General features: G+C 35.3%; 1 protein-coding gene across 2 annotated transcripts in view; it reads left to right on the top strand.

The window, feature by feature from the left end:
- INTU (inturned planar cell polarity protein) overlaps positions 1-23914 on the top strand; it is a gene marked incomplete at both ends in the record, with an annotated part of 80041 nt that overhangs the window by 38329 nt on the left and 17798 nt on the right. For both annotated transcript variants that reach the window (XM_079712816.1, XM_079712815.1), the window contains 6 exons: positions 4614-4817; positions 9213-9331; positions 11563-11652; positions 14171-14248; positions 17699-17888; positions 21679-21732. In XM_079712816.1, coding sequence (XP_079568942.1) covers positions 4614-4817; positions 9213-9331; positions 11563-11652; positions 14171-14248; positions 17699-17888; positions 21679-21732 — 735 coding nt within the window. The remainder of the gene's footprint in view (positions 1-4613; positions 4818-9212; positions 9332-11562; positions 11653-14170; positions 14249-17698; positions 17889-21678; positions 21733-23914) is intronic.

Raw genomic sequence — 23914 nt, 5'->3', positions numbered from 1 at the left:
AAGGCTTCTTAAAGGAGATGACACTTGAGTAGAATATTTTAACTTTTATTATTTCTTTGTTCCACAAAAAGTGGTGCTCATATATATTGTGGAAAGATTAGGAAATAGGCAAATTTTTAAAACAGTATTTGTAAGTGTTTTTTTTATTCTCAGAACCCAGAAGTAACCAGCTATGTCAATGTTTTAAAAAAGAAGACTGATGTGATCAGATTTGCATTTAGGAATATATCCCTCTGGATGGGACTGGAGGTTGGGAAACCAGGTGGTCAGCTTTCCAGTAGTTCAGAAGAGAAGGGGTGAAGGCCTGAGCAAAGGCCTTGGCTGTGGATATGGAGAAAAAGGAGTAGATTAGATTTAAAGTATGTGGAAAGTAAAGAGGACAGTACTTCCTGCAGGAGAGAGTGGAGTCCAAGATGCCTTCCAAGTTTTGTCTTGAGTAATCTTGTGAGATCACCCGAAAGAGGAGGATTGAGGAGAGAGAATTTGCTGAGCCATGTAGACTCAATTCCTTCAGAGTTTTGACTAAAGAATATTCAGAGCATCTGCCAGACAAAGGAGAAAAGATCAGACACATGGAGAGCAATGAAGATGTTGTGAGAGAGAGTTCAGACCATGGGGCAGAAGTGAGAGTGTGGTCTGGCTCTGGAGCTGCTTCAGATTCTGACAGCCTCCCCAGGTCCCATGTGTGAAGAGGATGACATGGTAGCTAATGGGGAAAAAGGGTTGGTTGGTTGGTTTGGCGGAGGCTGAAGAGACATTGCTTGTCATGTGGGGTGGGTTGGAGGTGGGAGTAGAGAGAGGATATAATTAAAGCAACAAGGTTTTGGAAGTGGTGAGTTATAGAGAGCATATCCTTGGACCTGAGGTAAGACATCATCTCCTGAACTGAGGGGCCAGGGGGGCTGCTGAGGAAAGAAAGGATGGGCAAATTGCACAAATAAGAAAACCTTTTGAGGGAGACAGGAGATGATGAAACTTGTCACCAGTTAATGTCCATGGAGGAACAACAGAAAACCTTTTTTATAAGAAGCCTCATATAAACCCAACAGAAAAACCCTCTTTATAAGAAACTTCATATGAACTCTTATAAAAACCTTTTTTTTATAAGAAGCTATAAACTATCTTATATCAGATGCTTAATAAAAGTTTTTTCCTATAAAACGCATAATATCCTTAATATTTACATATATCAACCCCTTTTTAAAAATGGCACTAAACTCTTAATTTGGTTATCTGTCTTACCCATTTATCATTTTATCAAGACAATCAGATTTCCTGACATTTATAGCTACTTAACATGTAAGCTTTTCAGAATGTCTTGTTAAAGTGTAGTTATCTTTGCATTATGGAGCCAACTTTACTTAAATCAGAAGAACGGTGGCTAAAATAGTTCCTTAAAGAATGTTAATGGATGGTTCTGTGGTTTGTGTATTTGAGTTTTTGTCATGCTGAGGGGAAAAGGTTCTTGCCCCACAGAAAAGAAGTTCTGTTGTTTGCCAAGTGTAGCATTAAAGTTAGTTTTCAAGTGTGTCATTCTTCACCAGGCATAACAAACCAGTCTTAAATTTTAGGTTGCCGTTGCTGCCTAAAGTAAAATTGGTAAATTTTTATTTTAAGTCTACCAACTCATTTCCTTTTGTCATTCTTGGTGAGTCATACCCTATCTTTTGACCTTTCCACCCACAAGAATCTCAGCTGGAGAACATGCCCTCCCTTCTTTCTCTTTGGACACATATTTCTTTCTCTTCGGACCACTGGGGCACACAGCTCTCGTAGACATTCCAGCTGATGCAGCCCGCCTCTGTGACACCTGCTCCCCTAGGATGTCGCTCATCTCCTGTTTCCTATAGTCAGATTTCTCACCCTCTACTCCATTCATATACCTAGTTCCTCCCCAAAGCCCAGTGCTGGGGACAATCTTCAAAGCTCCCCTCTATACTGGTACAAAGTCTGCACTCGGGATTTCCCCCAATTCGAAAGATTTCTCACATTCCCAAAGAACACCGTCAAAGACTCCCATATATTTTCTTTTGGACACTCCTAAATCCTCATTCTCAAATGAAAGAACCCCCTGAGCTCCAAGCCATTTTTACTTCATCGGATCCTTGTTCAAGGATTTAATATATTTATGCTTATGTTTATATTTTTACTTATGTATACATATATTGAGCATTACCCACTAGAACAGATGCCATCCTCAGAACATAGTCTTTCAGGCCATATAATGCTTCCATGTTGCTTGCTTGGGTCAAAACCTCACACCAAATAGTCTTTTTCACATATTTCTAAGATTATTTTGGAAACAGTGTCTCTTCATCTCTCCTCACCTTATCCTTATATTAATTTTCCTCAGATCTTGATTGTTCTCATATAGGATCTCTAACTTTTTATGTTTTTGTTTAGCTTATTTAATATTTTCCCCCCAAATATACTAGCGTTCTATTAGCCTTTTTAGATACAGTGTTCTAATAATACCAAGGGCCCATTTTTCAACATCAAGTTTATAGAAAACATTAAAAATTAGTAAAGGTTGATCTTTTCCATTTGGAATAGTAAATGTTTTGTAAAGAAACCTGATCGTTTGGCCTCAGAAAAATTTCATGAGGAACTTCTCCCTTCCTACTCTGTAGTCATGACCTGGTTCATCTTAACTCTGAATATATATATATTGATGAATTTAGACTTCATGTCTCTTTTCTACTTGTTAATAAAATAAAATCTGAAACTTATTTTTTATTATTATTTATTTATCTGGCCACGCCAGGTCTTAGTTGCAGCACGCAGGATCTTTAGTTGCAGCATGCGGAATCTTTAGTTGCAGCATGTGGAATCTTTAGTTGATATGCGGGATCTTTTAGTTTCAGTATGCAGGCTCTTATTTGCTGCATGTGGGATCTAGTTCCCTGACCAGGGATTGAACCTGGGCCCCCTGCATTGGGAGCATGAAGTCTTAACCGCTGGACCACCAGGGAAGTCCCAGAAACTTATTTTAGAAAATATGTTTATTTAACTAAATTCACTTTAGGTAGACAAAGATAACTTAGTGCCTCTGAAGTGCCAGACAGCCACAGATAAGCAAAATTGAATACAACCATAAATAGTCAGTCTTTGCCAACCAAAAAAAAGTATATCTAGATATTTCTTCATTTGAAAGCTTTTATTCATCAGGATAGATTTATTTTACAGTATAACACTAACAATAGTTAGATGGGCTGATGGGATTATGAATGAATTTTTAAAAATAATATTCTTAACATTTTTGATAAAAATGTATAAATATGTAAGGCTTATTTTTTAAAAGAGTGATAGTAATATATTCATATTTATCATATAGTTAAAGTTGGCCTTGAAAATAGTACCTCTTTTAATAAATTATTAAAAATAGGTATTGTTTATTATTGTCTTGATAATAATTTTTAAATGTTTCCTCTCAAAATGCAACTTACTGCATACAAACAATTTTATCTTCTTTTAAATATTGACATTTCCTTTTTCCCCCAGTTTTTTGAGGCATGATTGACAAATAAAAATCATACATGTTTAGGGTGTACAGTGTGATGTTTTAATATCCTATATTGACCAGACTTCTTTATTCTTGATCAAGCATGAATTTATTTTTTGACTTTTAAAATTTAATCTAATTAAAGGAGTCATTGCACTTTAATGTCTAAATTTAAAATTTTATAGGTTGTTACAGTTAGAATGTCCTGTCTTACTTATCTGTATTCTGATAAGACTTTAAACATTAGGAACATTTTGTGCCTATATAGCTTGTGATGATGTCCTTGCTACACAAAATTAACTATATTTAGTGAAAACTTCTTTTAGTCAAGATACACACTGGTGCTTCTTTGAAGTAAGCAAGTTATCTTTGGCCAGCTGACATCTAGTCACATATCTCCTTTTTCAAGGAAAGTTAATTGAGAAGTGGAAGCTACCTTTCAACAACTGGAAAATGGCCACATTCTGGACTCTTACCAATCTTGTTTGACATCAGGCCATGAAATTAAAACTATCTTGACAAAACTGATAGATAATCTTCTTAGGGTCATGGTTCAAGATCTGGCATGTTGACAGTTTTTACTGTCCTTAGCCTTTATTTTAAAGGACCACAAAGAGTGTCTAAGAGAAGAATATTTGAATATCACCTCACTTGAAAGGAGAGCTAATTCTGGTTGTATGAGGTCGCTTTTATCCTGAATCTCTTCCTTTTACCTTCCCCAGATGAGACAGTGCTATTACCATTCTTAATGTAATGTTACTCTCTATTACGCTATCAGATCATACGAATTTTTGTTTTTCCATGGCATTTCTTGTATTTGTTGTCAGTACTTGGAATAAAATGATTAAGTTTAAACTAATGAACTTATATACAGAGAATTATATATTCTTAATAAATATTTATAATAATGTGTGCCAGATACTGTCCTAGGACCTGGAGATACAAATATAAATAGAATACACAGTCCCTGCCATCAAGGAGCCCATACTCTAGAATGACTTTTATGCCTACTGTGCGTACCTGAGTGAAAGTGCATGTACAGATCCTTCTTTGTGAAAACCACAGCTGATTTTCCTTTGTTGAAAAATCAACAAATTTTAATTTTTTAAAGGTGAAACTGACATTCGAAAATGCATATGCTGTGAAAAAGCAAGCAACTCAACCGAGACAGAAAAAGGCACAGTCAAACACAAGTGATTTAATCAAACTTCCATGGGGAGAAGAGGACAAAGGTACCCAGCAGAATATTCTAAACACTCCTCACATCGTTATGTATCTCACACTACAGCTCGACTCGGAAACATCAAAGGAAGAGGTGAGTGTCTTCTCAAAAGTGCAAAGGAAAAAAGTAAGGACCTTTTTATAGTCTTCCAAATGATTCTCAGTCATTCTGTGTCTTATGTTTTTGATATGTCTCTTACACACAGCAGTCTTCAAATTGACAAGCTCAATGAGTCCATTTATAGAGATTACTGAAATATTTGAATTTGTTTCTTCTACCTTCTTTAAAAATTTCTATTTGAATTGCTTTTTCCATGATATTTTTTAAACTATACTTGGTTGCTTGTATCATTATTATTCTTGCTGTATATTCTTATTTCTGTTTTCTTGTGATTACTCTAAAAATTTTATCATGATATTTCTCTTAACAGATTCTAAAGTTAAATACTATCTTAACCCCTTTTCAAAATAATTCAAGGCCTTTAGTACACCTTAACTCCAATTTTCCCCTCTTCACCTACATGCTATTGTCATCAATATTTCAGTGCTATAATTTTTTTAAATTCTACAAGTTGGGCATAATTATACTACTAGTACTACTACTTATTATCATATTTTATACATTATAAAACATATAAATTACATATCATAAAATGCATATTTTGTACATCGTATTTCGTACAGATGAGTCATCTTTAAATTTACATATATGCTTGCCATTTTCTTTATTCACTATTCGTAAATCTCAGGCTGACCTTATTTGATCATTTTTCTTCCTAAAACATATACTTTAGGCATCTCTTTTTAATGAAAATCTGTTGGTGATAAATTCTTTTTGTTGTTATTTATTTGATGATGTCTTTTTCACCCCTTCTTGAAAGGTAGCTTTATAATTCTACATTGTGAGAATAGGCCAGTCGCTATAACAAACAATCCTAATGTCTCAGTGGCTTAACATAGTAAAAGTTTATTTCTCATTTCAATGTACATGTTCCTGGTCAAATGGCTCAATGATTTGAGCCCTTCATCCAGTGGTTCCATTATTCCCAAGGACTTCAGAGTCCTCTGTTGGATCTTTTCCATCTAGTTGGCCAATGAGAGAAGAGAGAAAGCATGCAATATCACATGGGACATTTCAGAGGCCTAGCTTAAAAGTAGGAACATCACTTCTGTTCATGCTCCAATGCCTAGAACTAGTTATATGGTCTCTCCCAATGCAAGAAGGTGAGAAATATAGTCTTCCTGTGTGGCCAGAAAGAAGGTGAAGTCAACACATAGCATTACTTATGCCAACTAGGTAGAAAGTTATTTTCTCTAATCTGTTTGAAGATAGTATTTCTTTGTCTTCTGACTCATAATTGCTGTTAATAAGTCTACTGTTGGTCATTTCTTTTAAGGAATCTGTCTTTTATTTTCTTTGTTCAGTTTCTTGCTTCTGGTATGTCCAAACTATTTTTAACCTCTCCATAGTGTTTTTTTGTTTGTTTGTTTGCTTAAACAGTCCTATTTTTATTTTTAGAAGTTCCTGAAAAGTTTTAAACTAATCTACATGCAAATCTGCCATGCTATTCCTAGTAGTCTTTTGTTGTTTGCTTGTCTTAGTGATTCTATACTTTATTTCTCTAAGCATCTCATACGTAGCTCTTCTTCATTCTATATCTTCCCATTCCAATATCTCTAAGTCCTAATGGGGACTCTGACTTGTTGTGGCTTACCTTGTTATTTCCTTGGGTATCATTGACTAAACTTACTGCTTGATTTTATCTTTGGGAGTCCTGTGTTTCTAAATGGGGAATGCCTTCCTTCAAAGAGAATTTGCTTCTTCTGCTTCTATCACTGACATAGAGCACTTAAGCCTCACTAAAGGGTCTAGGTTTAATGCAATGGTCCTAGGCCCAGCTCACCTATCTAGCCACTGGTAGGTGTCAGCCCTCAAGACAACCTGCCTCTGTCCTTCTGCCCACTACTCACCACTCCCAGCTGAGGCCCCAACTTGCTTTGCAGTGCTGGGGAAGGGGGTTGGAAAGGTATGGAGAAGATGTCATTGGAAACCTCTCCACTTGTTATATATCCAGCAGTTTAACAAGTATTTTTTGGCCATGAATCCAGTTGTTTTACAGCACAAGGGTCTCAGAGCATCTAGTTTACCATAATGCTTTGAGCAGAAGTGAGATCTAAAAAGTTTTTACCTAGTTTACATTTCTTTCCTTTTGAAATCCTTGCAGCCTATACTCTCAATGCCAAACCCATTTTATCCAAAAGGTGTATTTCCTTGTGTTGCTTCTTCATATGTCAAAATTTAGCCAATAATTGAACTGGAAAGGAAGGGATTTACTTCTACATATTTTTATAATTTTCTGTGTTCTGAAAAATACATGGAGACCTAGAGTTGATAATTCTAATTTCTTGCACGTTTTACTAGTCCTTTGTATCTTTAGAACAATAAGAAATTTAACCATGTATTAAATAGAACACACAACATATTTCTGGGATGGTAGCATCCTGAATCTTTCTAGGTCATCTTGGAGTAGGATAGTGCTGAGGCCTTTTGTCATCCTTGCCTTTCTTTCCATGGGAAAGTGTGTAGATGTTTCTCTAATGAACAGGTTTCTGTCTGTCGACAGCCCTGTATCAACACTGTAATTAGGAGAGGCTTTTTATTCTTACTGAACAGAGTGGAAACTGCTGCAAATGCATGCTATTAATGAGTGCTTTAAAATACAGCTAATTAGGGAAGAGATATGGGAACATATGTATATGTATAACTGATTCACTTTGTTATAAAGCAGAAACTAACACACCACTGTAAAGCAATTATACTCCAATAAAGATGAAAAAGAAAATACAGCTAATTAAATTGGTTAGGAACTGTAGAGCTTGCCAGCTCTTGAATTGTGAGGCTTTCTGGGCTGGTCGCAGCAGAGGTTGGAATAGAGACTTTCTCAAATGACCTTTGTACTCCGGTATTAGTTATTTTACAATTAAATGTCATAGGGTCATTTTGTTTTCATGTGAGTTACATATTTAATAACAGCTTGTTTTCTTCAAGTTACAAGATTTGGACATTTTTTAAAAAATGGATCAAAGACTATATGGTTATTTGTTTAAAGTGGTATTTGGTATTTGGCTAAATACAGTAAGTTTATTTACCAGTTAAGGTTTAAATTTATCAAGTAGACATAACAGATGATCTTCACTGGTGTTTGAGTTAATTTCTAGAGATAAAATGTTTTACAATAGTTTTACACTATTACAGAAATTTTGAGTTGTTAGGCAGACTGTATTTGGCCCACATAATTCCATAGCAATTTTCATGTACTGAATGTGCTTAATAAGTATAAAAAACAGCTGTGTCCAGTTTATTTATATTTTATCCTAATGTAAAAGTTGCGAAGGCATGGACTCCAAGTCGCATAATTACTTCTTGTAAAGAGAGACCAAAGCAAAGTGTAGAATGCTCTTTAGAGAGAGAACCAAAAAAAGATACAGTATTTTAAGAGTTTGGGCTTTCAATAATGGCTATGTTAATATTTATGGATATTGTTATTAAGTAGCATAACTGGAAATTACTCTGAATTCTCTATGGTTTCTATCTAGAAATTTTAATTTTGCCTGCTTTTAATTTGTCTTGTGAGAAAAATAGCATGTTGCTTTAAGTAATAGCAAAAAAGTGAGGCACAGAATGATTCAATCCGTCATGTAAAAGTACTAGCAATGCATATCTTGATTTTGCAATTTATAAAAATGAAATTTTTAAAAAACTGTGTGTTTCCTGGGAATATGCTCTTCTTGAAAATAGAAGACTATTAAGCATTTTGTGAATAATCTTATGGATTTAGTATTTTCCGTAATTTAAAATGTCTCTCTTTTAAAGTTTGAATACAGATTAATTTGTGGTGGGCAAACGCTTTCAAATTTAAACAGAAGATTTTATAATATCATAATACTTCTTTCTTCCTATCTGCATGACTTTAATTTAATTTTGTATTCTCACTCTGTAAGTTTAATTGCAGTCTTGTCTTGTGTTTCAATAAAGTTTAATGGTTTCACCAAAGATGAAGCTTATCTTAAAGACTCCTAAAATTTACATTTGGTGTCTGTGTGCATATGTAACCACAGGAGATAAGAATATCTATATAATGAAATATAAATATTAGTATTTTAATATATTGTAAAGGGAGATTAATGTTTGAAACATTGTTTGCAATTAGTTGTAATTATTCCAACTAATCACTGTCCTACTCAGCATATGTATCATGACTAATTTTGACAGTCTCTAACTTATTTTCAAATGTGGTATTTTAAATACTAGGTAATGTGTTAAAATTCCAGGCATACTTCTCTCCTTATGTTTGAATAAACCTCCCACTGAAGCTGAAAGGAATCTTTTTTTTTTTTTTCCTTAATTTGAAGTCTGAACTTGCCATGAAAAATATAACGGTTGGAAAATTTGGGGGAATTGACATTTCTATTTCTTTTTATTTAACAGCAGGAAATCCTATATCATTATCCAGTATCTGATGCATCTCAGAAACTTAAAAGTGTGAGAGGGATATTTCTCACACTCTGTGACATGTTGGAAAATGTAACTGGGACACAAGTTACTAGGTAATAATTGATTTTTATTTAGCTTTAATTCTCTTTCTCTCAAGTTCTTTACCTTAATTCTGACAAACAAAATACTAAGACAGGTATCTATTATACAAATATATTTGTATCTCTAATGTAAATATTTATATGGCAGATATGCTGTCTGCAGATATTTTGTTTCTCACCTAGGTTATTTCTACTAATCATCTATTTAAAATGTAAGTTCCTAGTACAGTTGTAGATCTGGATGTTTTGGACTTTAACAAAATTGGATTAATGACTATACTTTAGAATTTCTTCGTGAAGGCAGTCTCTCTTAAGCACAGCATTATGATGAGTTTGGGCTTTTTTATGACTTTATCTTGATTATTAACTTGCTTGACAATAGCTTTGTGGTTGGTAAGGATGACTGAATACTGAATTTTTCATATAGTTCAAAATATTTTGTTCTGTTCTTAGAACAATGATAGAAAACACACAATACACATACACTTTAGGAAGAGTATTCAGAAGGCAGTATCATCTGTGCAAGTTCACTCAGTGATGGATAAACAAACTGGTGTGAAATAACTTTTTGAAAGTTGATTATAGAGCCACACATCCCATTCCATGTTGATTTATCAAGTCTTGACTTTGAAATATTATAGTTAACTTATGGAAAAAGGAGGCTCAAAGTTTTTGAGTTTTGTTTTTGCTTTATTTCATAAAATAGATCTATAGATTATAAACCATTTTTCTTCGTTAATATTTCAACAATTTCAGACTTTACCAAAATAGTTTATCTCAAACTTTAAGAGCTCCTTAATATTGACAGAATATCAAATTGGATTTTCTAGGCTTTAATTTTTCTTTTCCCATCTTCTGATTAAAATGACACCTCTAGGATTTTTTTTTTTTGAAGTATATAGTTGGCTTACAGTGTCGTGTCAGTTTCAGGTGTACAGCACAGTGATTCAGTTATACACACACACATATATATATATTCTTTTTCAGATTCTTTTCCCTCTATAATAGGTAATTACAAAATATTGAGTATAGTTCCCTGTGCTATACAGTAGGTCCTTGTCTAGGATTTTAATAGATGGGATCTGCAAGATGACGGGAAGAATTTCCTTGTTTTTCTAAATGAAAGTGATGTTTAACTCTGGGACTTTTAGTACAGTGTATATAGAAAAGATTAGTTCATTTCAGAATACTAGTAACCGAGGCTCCATTTAGTCTATAAATTCACATTTATAAAAGCATGTGATAGGCCTTTTAAAATTTTTTAAAATTGCTTTATTGAGATATAGTTCAGGGCTTCCCTGGTGGCGCAGTGGTTGAGAGTCCGCCTGCCGATGCAGAGAACACGGGTTCGTGCCCCGGTCCGGGAAGATCCCACATGCCGCGGAGCAGCTGGGCCCGTGAGCCATGGCCGCTGAGCCTGCGCATCCGGAGCCTGTGCTCCGCAACAGGAGAGGCCACAACAGTGAGAGGCCCGCGTACAGCAAAAAAAAAAAAAAAAAAAAAAACAGATATAGTTCATATATCATACAATTCACCCACTTAAAATGTACAATTCAATGGTTTTTGTATATTCGAAGATATGTGAAACCATCACCAGAGTCAGTTTTAGAACATTTTTTTATCTCAAAGAGGAACCCTGTACCTTTTAGCTATCAATGCACCTACTCCACCCCAAGCCCTAAGCAACCCTTAATCTACTTGCTGTCTCTATAGATTTCCCTATTGTGGACATTTCCTAAGAATGGAATTGAAATATGTCGTTATTTGTGACTAGCTTCTTTCACTTAGCATAATGTTTTTAAGGTGCAGGACTCATTTTTAATCTTATTAGTAAGAAAATGTGTTTAAGTTTCCCCATGTGGAAACCAGTAAATATAAAGAGAAAAACTTTTTTTGTGAAAGAATATGAAAATAATTATTATTTCAGGGATTCCTTGGAAGCTTTCTTTTGAAAAAAAATTGCGTATAGTCAGTTAATGTTAGCAAAAGAATTTCAACATATTTTTGCTGTAATGGGTCTACTTTTGTTTGACCTAGAGTTTTTTGTGGGTTTTTATATTTCAGAATATGTTTTTGTTGTACAATTCCTTGCCTTTTCTGTGTGGCAGGTATATGCCAAGAAATTTGCTGATTAAGCATGCAGTTCTTAAATCATACCATATGTAATCTTTTATGAATGACTGTTTATAATTTTATGACATTTAAAGATGTTCTAATTTCATTTTGACTCTATTTCTTCTTAGCTCATCCCTTCTTTTAAATGGGAAACAAATTCATGTAGCTTATTGGAAAGAATCTGACAAGCTGTTGTTAATTGGCCTGCCTGCTGAGGAGTAAGTTGAGATGTTTGTTTACCTTAAAATCATTTCTAAAATACTGCTAACAAAGTCTGTTTCATTAAAATGATGACATTTTTGTCAAAGGTAAACTCAAGAAGTTTTACAATTTAAAGGTTTGCTGCACTAGTATAATGGCTACCTGTGTTCATTTGGTATGAATAGTATAGAAAGGTACCAGGAAGGCCCAGCTAGACCAATTAGTAAGGGTGGAGGCCGTCAATACACTTTCCTCTGAGATATGGCCAGTACAGAGGTGGCTGAGAGATGAGCTTGTCCTCTGCTCAAACTTTTGACAGTATCGTGGTTTGGATTTTGCATGTTTACAGTTTTTTACTGTTGATGATTTTAGAGAATTAAGGGTCAGCAGAGGCGTTTTGCCTCGATGTTGAGCACCTTTGACCAAATAATGAATATTTATCTTTAAAGTGACTTCTCTAATGGTATGTCTTATATTATCATGGTCTCCTTCTTAACTTTTTTGCAAGTATTTTGAAAAATGTCTTATTTTAATAGTTGGAGGTAAGAGCAGGGCTGACGATTTATACATTTGGTAGAAGTGAGTTACTAAATCAAGCCCACACTCAAAGGGGAAGAGTATCAAACAGCTGTGGACTTGTTTTAACACCACAAAGAGGAATTCCAAAGGAGGCTTCAGTGAAAAATATCAAAGTTATTATGTTTTAAAGTGGTCTTTAATTTTGGACAGAAAGAGATATGATCTATCATAAATGTGGGATTCAAAACTTTTAACATGAGGGGATAGTGGTGCCATTATATATGTTAAATGATGGCTCTCTTTTACCAGCTAATGTGCATTTTTCTGTCTAAAACCCTGCTCAGAGACTGCCCTATGCCAATGGGTTGGATCGTGAAAAACTGAGTTGTTTTGAAAGAACAAGAATCGGAGAACATCCAGAATAAGATACCTTAGGGTGTGGTGGCAGGGTGAAACATCTGCCTTTGGACTTTCATAGTAGCCCAAAAGGCAAAAGACAAGACACAGATAATACAATGGTGAGATAAGGTAGTGTGGGCAGTTAGACAGCAGAGAGGAAGGCCCAGCTAAGGAACTGAGCAGAGGCTGCTTCCGCACTTTCTGATGCAACCAGCCAGATTAGTTAGGCAGACAGAGACAGTTTCCAGGAGAGGTTTTACCCTGAAAGCCAAAAAAGGACTGTCACTGCTGAGCTCTGGATCCAGGTTGTGCTGGTTAGGGGATGCTTTAGCCAATTCTCAACCTTTGTTTCCCGGGGTGGGAGTGGGGAGGCGGGGTCTTCCCTAAATACTTATGTCATCCCTATCCTAGAGAACTTGGCTTGTTAAGTTGGAATGAATTCGAAGGTCCTCCTCCTTCTCTATCCTGAGCTTCAGGTCAGAAATAGCCCTAGCCACCTCTTTACCCAGTTCTCTTACTGCTCATAGCCACCACCCCATACCAAACTCCTTTCCTTATTGCATCTTGTTTCACATGACTGTGGAAGGTAGTTATTATTATTCTCCTTTATTTAGACTGGGAAACAGAGTATTGAGAGGTCATGCACAAGCACCTCCTCAGTGTCAATTTATATGTCTCTGTATCTCCAGCATCGTACAGGTGGTTTGTAATTGAACTCTGGCAGCCCTGGGATTGTTTTTCCCTTGTCTGTCTTAATGCCACAGTCTGTCCTTTCTTTCTTCACCACTGTGCCTTTTACAAGCAGGATGAGAAAAGTGTTGCCTCACCCAGGATACAGTGGAGCAGATACTCCAGGAACATGTGTTTTCACGGGGGGAGATCATCTTCCTGTGACAGCTGCAGTCAATAGCGGGGACCTAACCAGGAAGACAGTGTGAGGTAGTGGAGAGAGTAACCTTGGAGCTAAGGAAATGAATGCCCACCAGCAGGTTCTATTCCCTGGATGTGCCTGCAGAAGTTGCTTAACTTCTTAAACCTCAGTTATACCCACTGGTATAATGGGAATAAAAGACCTGCTCTGTAAAATTCTTACAAGGCTTTAATGAGAAAATGTTAAGTTCATTTCTTTCCTTTCTCCTACTTTCTTTCCTTTCTCTTTCATTTAGGGGTGTCTTTTTGTTACAAGAATTAGAGGTTAAGTTGAGATCCGAGTATTACTGGAAAGTGTCAAGAATTTTAACATTTCTTTCTATAGGCCCAGATACTGAACCAGCTGCTTTATATGCATTAATTTTATTTAATCCTCAGAATGAACCTGAGAAGGCTTAGTGATTATGGTCCCATTTTACACATAAAGGAAATTGAACCCTAAGGGTGTTAACTAATCTCCATATAGATGGTGATATAAAAGTGCCTACTTGTAGAACCCCAGATATAGACATCAAACTCTTTAATTGCTAATGCAGGAAACAACCATTATACACAGCTATACTCACAGTTAACACACATGCTTTTCATATTCTTTACGTATAAAATGTAAAGATGATCTGCTTCTTTTATATTATGAATCAATTGATTACGTTATAAATGAACAGATGTATTTTTGCTTCTTTTTAGAGTTCCTCTTCCTCAGCTAAGGAATATGATTGAAGATGTTGCCCAAACCTTAAAATTTATGTATGGTTCTTTAGATAGGTAAGTACTTCTTTGAATTGAACCTCAAGTTTTAAGTATATGATTCTAAATCACTTTTTTGCACTAAATAGTGTTCCTTGATTGTCAAGTTAGTTGTTTGGGTTTTTTCTTATGATTATTATTATTTTCTCATCCTTCATGACTGGCTTTTATTTTACAGCTCTAGGCAGTTTTTCATTGGATCCATTGCTTTTTCTTTTTTGGTCTCATATGTTACTTTTGTGAAATAGTGATGTAACCACAATTATATTCTGATTTGATGTATTTTTGTAGGGGCAAATGTAAGAGCATTTCTTCAGAACAGGTACAGAAAAGAGTAAGAAGTTTTTTGTGTTTTCCTCTGATTATAACATTGTCAAATTCACTATCCTAAAATGTGATACTTTTTCCTTAAAAAAATTTTTAGTAAAAAAAATGTATGTGCTATTAAAATAAATAAAAGACATGGTAGAGAAGGTAAATGTCTATTTAGTTTCATGTATATTCTTCCATATATTTTCTATATAATATGAATATACATACTCTTTTTTTACACATGTGGGCTCATATTATGCATATTTTTCTGCTTCTTGCTTTGTTTTTATAACTTTTTTTAATATAAATTTATTTATTTTTATTTTTGGCTGCCTTGGGTCTTCGTTGCTGCACGTGGGCTTTCTCTAGTTGCAGCGAGCGGGGGCTCCTCTTCGTTGCGATGCGCGAGCTTCTCACTGTGGTGGCTTCTGTTTGTTGCAGATCATGGGCTCTAGGTGCACTGGCTTCAGTAGCTGTGGCTTGCAGGCTCAGTAGTTGTGGCTTGCGGGCTCTAGAGCACAGGCTCAGTAGTTGTGGCTCATGGGCTTAGATGCTCCACAGCATGTGGGATCTTCCCGGGCCAGGGCTCAAACCCGTGTCCCCTGCATTGGCAGGCGGATTCTTAACCACTGCACCACCAGGGAAGCCCTGCTTCTTGCTTTTTCAACCTTGCAGTATGTGATGTATCTTTCTTGATCTGAAAGAGGAAATTTGGGGTAACCGTTTAATATTTGAACATGTAAAATTATGGATGGAAAATCGATGTTTGTAAGTCTCAGTACTTCAGAGGGCTAAAATGATGCCTTTGCTTTCAAAGCTTTAAGAGTATATCAATATAAAAATTCAAAGACAGTTTGTACATCTTTCCAAACCATAGTAGTATCAGATCTCTGTTTATCTAGAGTGGATCTTTATTGTCACTGTTCTCAAAGCCGCCTAAAGGAATTTTTTATGATGATGCCATCTGAGAAAATTGTCTAATTTGCAGTATTTTCCTCCAGGAAAATACATACACCTCCCTCTCAAACCCAATTACTTATTAGCATTTTCCAAATGTGTGAACTACAAAAGACTGGGCAGCCATATACAGTGCTTTTACCTTTTACTAATAAGAAAAATTTTAACCAATAAAGAGTATAAACGCTTAAGGTGGTTATAAACTACCTCCTTAAATTTATACTAGATGAACAAACCTTGCTATGTTTTGCCCTAATTGAAGCTTTCTATTTTCATAAAACTAGAGATAATCAAAGATTAAGTTCCTGCAATGAATTCTGTATATGAAGATAAAGCAATTGGAGTTGTTCTGCAAATTCCAATGGAGTAGGTTGGGGGCAGAGGGACTCTTAATTTCTCTGAATTTCATTTTGAAATTTAGCTTCCATTGATTTGGAAGTATCTCCACGTTGACAGCAAATTTAAGTAGTTTCTTCTTGCCTAGGTGGGAATTTGAAAGGCAAACTAAGATAATAAATGTAAAGATCCACTGAGTTCTTAAAACCAAGAAGCAGTATGGATCCAAGATATTGTTAATAGTCATTTTGCAATATTTTTTTAATCACAAGGTTTTTTTCTGATTATGAAAGATATTAAAGGCCATTGTGAAAAATTATGAAAAGACTAAAATGTCCAAAAACTTAAATTATCTTCTTCAAGTTGTGAGCTGGTTAGTTCCCTGTGAGCCACAGAAAACTGATTATACATTAATAAAGATTAGTGTTGTGATCAAATTAAAGATATAAGTATCCTTCATCATTCCCAGCCAATCCATCAGCAAATCCGAACCAGTCTGTCTCCAAAACACATCTCAAATCCATCCATTTCTCCCCATCTTCACTATTACCCTGTCCACCGCCATCTCTCACTACTACAGTAACTTCCTGATTTCCTTGCCTCCATTCTTGCCTCTTTAATTTCCAAAGTTACAGTGACCTTTCTACATTATTATCTGGCTCCCACATACCTTTCTGATTTCAGATCTCAATCCACACCACCCCTCTGTATTGTTCTGCAGGCACCCTGAACAAACTTGTTCCCACTCTGGGCTTTTGCACTCTTCCCTCTCATTAGACCTTCTTGACATCGGGATCTCAGCTTAAATGCCCTGTTCTCAAGAGACCCTTCCCTAACCATTTGATCCAAAACAGCCAACCAGTCACCTCACCCATTTAGATGGTCTGTTCTCTGCTTAGGCCTTTGTACAAGTTCATGTTTTTACTTTTTGTTCATTTGTTGTCATTCTTCAGTAGAATGTGAGCTCCGTGGGAGCAGAAACCTTCTCTTTTGTCTTGATATTTTTACTGCTGTACTTCCATCAATGAGAATAGTTCCTGAAACATAGTAGGCACTCAAGTAATTAGTTGAATGAATCAGTGAATATTATTCTGATATATTAATGGTATATATACCAGTTATTATGTTATCCAGTACTTTATACCAGTGAATGGTTGTAGGTAATACTATATGCTACTTTTACATGGCTAAAACCAAGTTGTCTTTTTTTTTCAAGAGTTTTTAAATAGTTATGCCTTCATTACTGAAGAGGGGAGGAAATAGGCTAATTATGTATTTACTGTATACCAGTAAGTAATAAGCATAATAAGTACTTACTGTGTACTGGTACTTTGCATGAGAGTTAGATTGTATTATCCCCATTTTTACAGAGTTGGGACCAAAGTTCAGAGAAAGGTTAAATGATTTCCCTGTGAGATTTACCTAGTAAAAGCAGTGATAAGATTCAAAGTCAGATCTGTTCTATTACAAAGCTCAAAATCTCTTTGTTATCCCATGTTGCCGGAAAGATACTGGGACTTGTAAATGGTTGAGAGATAGTCAGAGGTAAAAGCAAATTACATTTTTTGCAAAAAGGGAACTTCAGCCCATTCTGTTATAGATATACCACTTGTGTTAGCCCTTTGGTTTTCCCGTAGTACCACCTGCCCTATGTATTTGAGAATAGGCTTTAGGGTAAAAAATACTGACAGGGTGAATTTCTTAACACACTCCATCAGTAACATAGCAGTAATTCTTATTAAGGGAGGAGAAGTAAGGAAGAGAACCTATGTAGTTAGGAAAGATCCAGTCCCCTTAGGAGCTTACAAGCAATGACGACCATTTCTGTATGTTGTTCTAACTTTACAGCTCTTGTTTTTTCAGTGCCTTTTGCCAGGTTGAGAATGTTCCTCGTTTGGATCATTTTTTCAGCTTGTTCTTTCAAAGAGCACTTCAGCCTGCTAAACTACATTCCAGTGCCAGTCCCAGTACACAACAATATGATGCTTCCAGTGCAGTACTTTTAGACAATCTCCCTGGAGTTCGGTGGCTCACACTTCCACAGGATATTAAGGTAATCTTAGGTGTCATAAATAAGAATCAGAGCCAGTTGCCTTATATTCTTTTTTTTTTTTTTCTTTGCGGTACGCGGGCCTCTCACTGTTGTGGCCTCTCCCGTTGCGGAGCACAGGCTCCGGACGCGCAGGCTCAGCGGCCATGGCTCACGGGCCCAGCCACTGCGCAGCACGTGGAATCCTCCCAGACCGGGGCACGAACCCGTGTCCCCTGCATCGGCAGGCAGACTCTCAACCACTGCGCCACCAGGGAAGCCCGCCTTATATTCTTTATCTTCTCTCTCTCTTTTTCTTTTCTTAGGCTTTTTGTTATTTTCAGGGTTATGGGTAAGAGTTAAAGGGGCAATTGGTTGATAAGGTAGGAGGTTCAGTGCAGTGAACTTTTTCTTTCTAAATAGAAATTAGCTCTTTCATCTTACTTTAACATTTAAGCTTTGTTCAAACTTGGAATACTTTTCAGAAATCGTAATTATGTGGTGTGTCTTACTTTTGAATTTTGTGATTTAGATTTTATAATGCAGGGTCATCGAGTCAGGTAGATGAAATGACTGGCTAACAAATTAATAATAGCAAAATCTTTGTTTACATGAACATTTGTAATTAGCTTTTGCCCTGTGCCAGAGATAGATCACTAAAGGTAAGGTTCATGATGGTTAAACATTATCAATGTGACTTTAGTCATTTCTGTACATCCAAAATAACTTTACTGTTGAATGATTGAAAAGCTCATTTCAGACATTTTCATCAACAATAATGTATTTAGCCACAGCATTTGTAATAGTATTAATGAGGCACTATGCCATAGCAGTTCCCTGCCCATGAAGAAACCCAGGTTATGTTGTAGTAATATCCCAATTCAAGATTCTGCTCTTCATGGAATTCTACAATATATGATCAAACAAATGCCTTTTGAAGTTTAGTAATAATTTAAACAGATATATCAGTCCCTTTGCTCAGTTTCCTCATCTGTAAAATGGGAACAATAATACTACCTACTTCATAAAGAAGTTATGAGTTATCTCACATGAAATGCTTAGAATCATGCCTGGCACTTTGTAGTTGTAATTATAGCTGTGAGAGTACTATTATATAATGATTATTTGGAGGGAGTTGAGGGCTTAAAGCATATTTAAAGGAAACTTTACCTTCTTGTATTCTTTTTTTGTCCTTGCCTTTGTCAACTGCCCCCTGCTGCATTTTGTATCTCAGGCCAATGATTATCATTTTCCTAAATCATATAAAAACTAAAAAGTATGAGATAAAACTGTGCTCCACAACGGGAGAGGCCACAGCAGTGAGAGGCCCGTGTACCGCAAAAAAAAAAAAACTAAAAGTATGAGATATATAATTCTACTCCCATCAGTGTTTTCATAAGAAACCATAAGTGTTCAAAATAGACAGAATTTAACTAGATAACCTTACATTTAAGATAGAAAGACACTGTTTCCACAGTCTGTCTCATGCCCATTCTGGAGTCTTTTTCTTCTGAAAGACACAAGGCTGCTTTTCGTGAGTCAGAGTTGCCATCTCATGAGGCCTGTCGGTCTGGTCTTGCCCAAGTTCTTTCTCCTGTCTCAGAATCTCTTCACTAAAGAAATCTCTTCCCTCAAAATATATAGTCTCTTCTGTGAGATTAGAGGTACTTAATGTTTTTAGTGGTAAAGTCTTTAGACTTTGGATATATTAAGATTAAATATTATTTTCCTTCTAAGAGTTCTTGTTTAAGACATTTAAAATATAGCCTATTTTGGTCTTATAAATTCCATATGAAGGCTACCTTCTGTATTCAAATTTCTTTTTTATTGGCGTTTTTTTCCCTTAATTTGACATATATTTGATTAAAAGGACTGTATGCTTTTATTTCAACCTAAAAGAATATCAATCTGAGAAATCACTGTGTGAATTCTACTGTATATATTTTTTAATCTTTTGACTTAAATCGTACCTGTTGCTTATCTCACCAAAGCTCTGGTTGTCTTTGTCCTTGTTGAGTTGGACACTACTGTATGCAGATCAGCCTTCATTGTGCCAGGTACTCAGATTTGTGCTGTGCTTTGGGAATCCAGAAAAGTCCTCTGGATACTCACAGTTTAGTTGGGTAGGTGGAATTAATACATGGGAAACAATGAGGATATAGCTTAGACATTTTCTATATTTTGTATTCTGGTTAAGAGAATTAAGAACAATATTTTTGCAAAGAGATAGATATCTTCTGATAAAGTGATCTAAAAGTCTCTGATGAATGTAAAGTTTAAAATACATAATAACCCTTAAAGTTTTTGTTTTGTTTTACCAGCAAACTCAAAGAACTCATACACTTTCCTTTTGCCTTTGAGATTTCTTACTGTGTGAAAAATAGTAGGGTTTATTGACTATATATATTCTAATGGAAAATATTAAGGAATTTTATGCCTTGAGAAATTTAGTTAAAAGCATATGTGTGTGTAAGGTAATTTGTGCCTGGTAAATTTTAGGTGGAAATAGTTGTTTTTAACTTGGAAAAAAATGTACTTGTTCTGAGTTTAGTATATGATGAAGTCACACTTCTGTTTTCTTTCCCAGAGAACTTCCTTATTTTGTTTGTTTGTTTGTCAGGTTTTTAAAAAATAATTTTTCCTAAGATACACTGGAGTAATAAAGAGAAAAGATATTTTACTTCTTCTCTTAAGAAATATGAAGAAGCAATTATAGTAACTTTGTATATTAGCCTGTAGAGTTCAGTAGCAGGAATAGCAACCTGTTAAACATTAATGTCTCTGAGATCAAAAATCACAAGTAGGTAATTTTCTTTTTGTCCTGTAGTCTTTCACAAGAGAAACTATAGCCACAAAAAGGAGAACATGAAGTATTTGCTAGATGCAGAAAAAAGTAGGTCACAAATGAGTAATAAGTCATACCATATGAAAAGCATTGAAAGGCGTGACTAATGTTTCCACAGCTTTTGTAGTCTCAGTAAGACACATTTGTGAAACAGTCCTGCAGAAAGTGCCTTGGCCTTAAAAAACAAAACAAGGATTATTTTTCACAAATACTGTATATGCTACAAGCTTCAACTGTCAATAGTTTCCAATTTATATATATGCATTACAGATTAAACTGCAGATTAAATTTATTCTGTTTTTACATTTTGAAGGCTTCAGCGAGGGACAAATACATGAAAGAGTTCAGGCAAATTCCATAGAAACAAAAGCTAAATCCTAAGAGATTTTTCTAATAACTCTGTAGGGTGGTTAAACTGTGCCAGATTCCAGGGGGACACTTGCCTTCATGATTTAATCCGTGAATAAAGATGAACAGTCTTTTTATACAGAACATAGGAGGGAGACAGGGAAGAATGTTGGATTCTTGGATTTTCCAAGAATCCAACTGTTGAAAAATATGTAGGAAATAGAAAAATTAAAACAATTCATAATAGACTGGCTACATTCAGATTGATTTTTTTTCCTCTTAAGATTTTTAAAATGTTAAAAATTTTTCTAACAGAACTGTAAAGCAGCTTTTTAACCTCATGAATTAGTTTGCATTGAGTACAGAGTGAAGCCCATTTTTCAATAATTGAGATTTAATTGAAAAATGCCTATAGGTTAAAATACATTAATTTTTTTTTTTGTAATCGCAAAGCTTAAAAGCAAGATGTTCCATTTGGGTACATTTCTTAAATAACACAAAGGAGAGAGATATATTTATTCAATTCTTCAAGTAATTATTAAGCAATTTTATATGGTCATTACTAAAAAGTAAGTAATATGAGTTAAATGTTTGTGTTACTCTTTTTTTTTTCTCACATAGGTGGAATTAGACACAGCATTGAGTGACTTGGAGGCTGCAGATTTTGCAGAACTGGTAAGAGAAGCAGTGGATTTTAGGAAAGGTTCATTGTTGATTTCTTGTTTTGTAATAAATCAGTCATTATTCTAAGTATTTTCCAAGGGGGCATGTAATAATCTTGGAATACATAACATTAGGTTTCTATATTGAAATGGACAAAATCTATTTTGCTTGCCTTAAGATTTTCTGTTCAGTTAAAAATATTTGTTACGTAATGTATACGTAATGATTAATTACATTAGTACTGTTTGGAACCGGGCTTTGAGAGAAAGGATACACATGTAATATTGGCTGGTAGTATGGTTTTTAATCTTTTTTAAAAAACTATTGATATATTTCCTAGCTCTGTCCACTAGAGCACCACTATCACCCAGGCCATGGTGTATAAATAATATTTCTCGCTAAAGGGAACCAAGACTCCTATGAGAAATGACTGATTCCAGATTTAGGGCTGACAGTGTACAAGATAAGCCTGGCAACATCTTGTTATATCAGACATCCAGGAGGCTTTCAAAAAGTACTAGGGTTAATTTAGGGTTCAAGTAATCAGGAGAGACCTTGAAGAGGCTCCCTCTTGAGCATCTATAAGGACAGTAACTGCATTGGATTGAAGCACATCAGATATGTCTAAGTCCATGAGTTCATAATGGTACTAAAGAAAAAAAGAAAGTTCTTGGTCAACTTTGGAGGATGGTAAGGAACTAATTCATTATTGTGAAAACTGGTAATTAAGGAGAAAGAATCAAACATTTATCTGCCTTTCCTATCTGAACCATACCTCAAGGTTACCAAATAGAGATGAGGGGGAGTTTCTCTTTATGGAAGTGGTCTAGCTAACATATCAAGAAAGAATGAGAGAATTGGAATACCATCATTTTTCAATTCCCCTCAGTGAGTTAAAGGATCTAAGCAATGATCATCAGTAGCTGTTAACATCACAAAAAGAAAGTCAGCCAGATAGTATGTGGTTCCTGATGGAAGCACACAAACCACCTATGAAATATACCTGATCACGCCTCCAGGTCTAACTACCAGTTTACAGGAAATACAGGGGAAGAGGGACATGTTAAATGACCCCATTTGGGGGAGGGGGATTGCAGTCAGCAAAATTCAGACTAGACACAACAGGACGGTTTCTTCAACAAATAAATTTGTTGAAGAAGGTGAGGGGGTGGGCGTGGGGTTAGGAGAAGCTGAGAGAGACCTATCAGTCATAAGAGACTCAAGAAACATATCAACCAGTTTCAGTGTATGGACCTTACTTGGATCCTGATTCAAGCAAGCAAAAATTTTTAAAACATCTATGAGACAATCAAGGAAATGAAAACACTGTTAACTGGATATTAGGTGGGAATAATTCTCTAGATGTGGTAATGATATTATGGTTATGTATTTTTTTAAGTCCTTCTGTTTTAGAGATGCATTCCAAAGTATTTACAGATGAAATGATATAACATCTGGGATTTATTTTGAAATAATTTACCAGGGAGAGGGAAGAAGGAGAGAGGGATAGAGATGAAACAAAATTAGCTATGTACTGGTCATTATTTAAGCTGGGTGATGATGGGCACATAGGAACTAATTATACTATTCCTTTTTTGTATATGCTAAAATTTTCAGTAATAAAAGTCTTTAAAAAGTAAATGGGAAGTTAGGAAGTAGAAGCAGTGAGGCTGGATCATTCTTCATAAGATTGCTGGTAAATGTAGGGAGAGAATATTAGCTTAAGGGGTGGCTTAGTCTTAGCTAAGATCCTGAGCAAATGGAAGTGTATTTTGTTTGCAAAAATAGTGGAAATTTAAGCAAGGTGAACTCTTCATAGGTCATAATTTTTTTCACTAATGGAAAAAAAATTAGCTAGATACTAATCATTAGGAGCAGTTTAGATCTAAAATATTCAAATATCTGGGTTTTTAGGAACCTATATCCAATAGATTTAATTAAAACTCTAATTCCTGCCTTTATGGAACATCATTTTAATGAGCAGTGGAACTAACTATGGCTAGAAAAAGATCTATTGGGATTCCTTGCATACAACGTCAAGACACAGTACATAAAAGAAAAAAGTTGATAAATTGAGAATGTAAAGTGATACATTTACTTTGGAAAACAGTTTGGCAGTTTCTTAATAACCTGAACATACACCTACCACATAATTCTGCCTTTCTATTCCTATCTAATTACCCAAGAGAAATGA

The sequence above is a fragment of the Hyperoodon ampullatus genome (assembly GCF_949752795.1).
Source record: "Hyperoodon ampullatus genome assembly, chromosome: 1".
NCBI classification, from domain to species: Eukaryota; Metazoa; Chordata; class Mammalia; order Artiodactyla; family Ziphiidae; genus Hyperoodon; species Hyperoodon ampullatus.
Note: the sequence above shows the minus strand (reverse complement) of the source record. Positions and strands in the feature narration are given on the sequence as shown.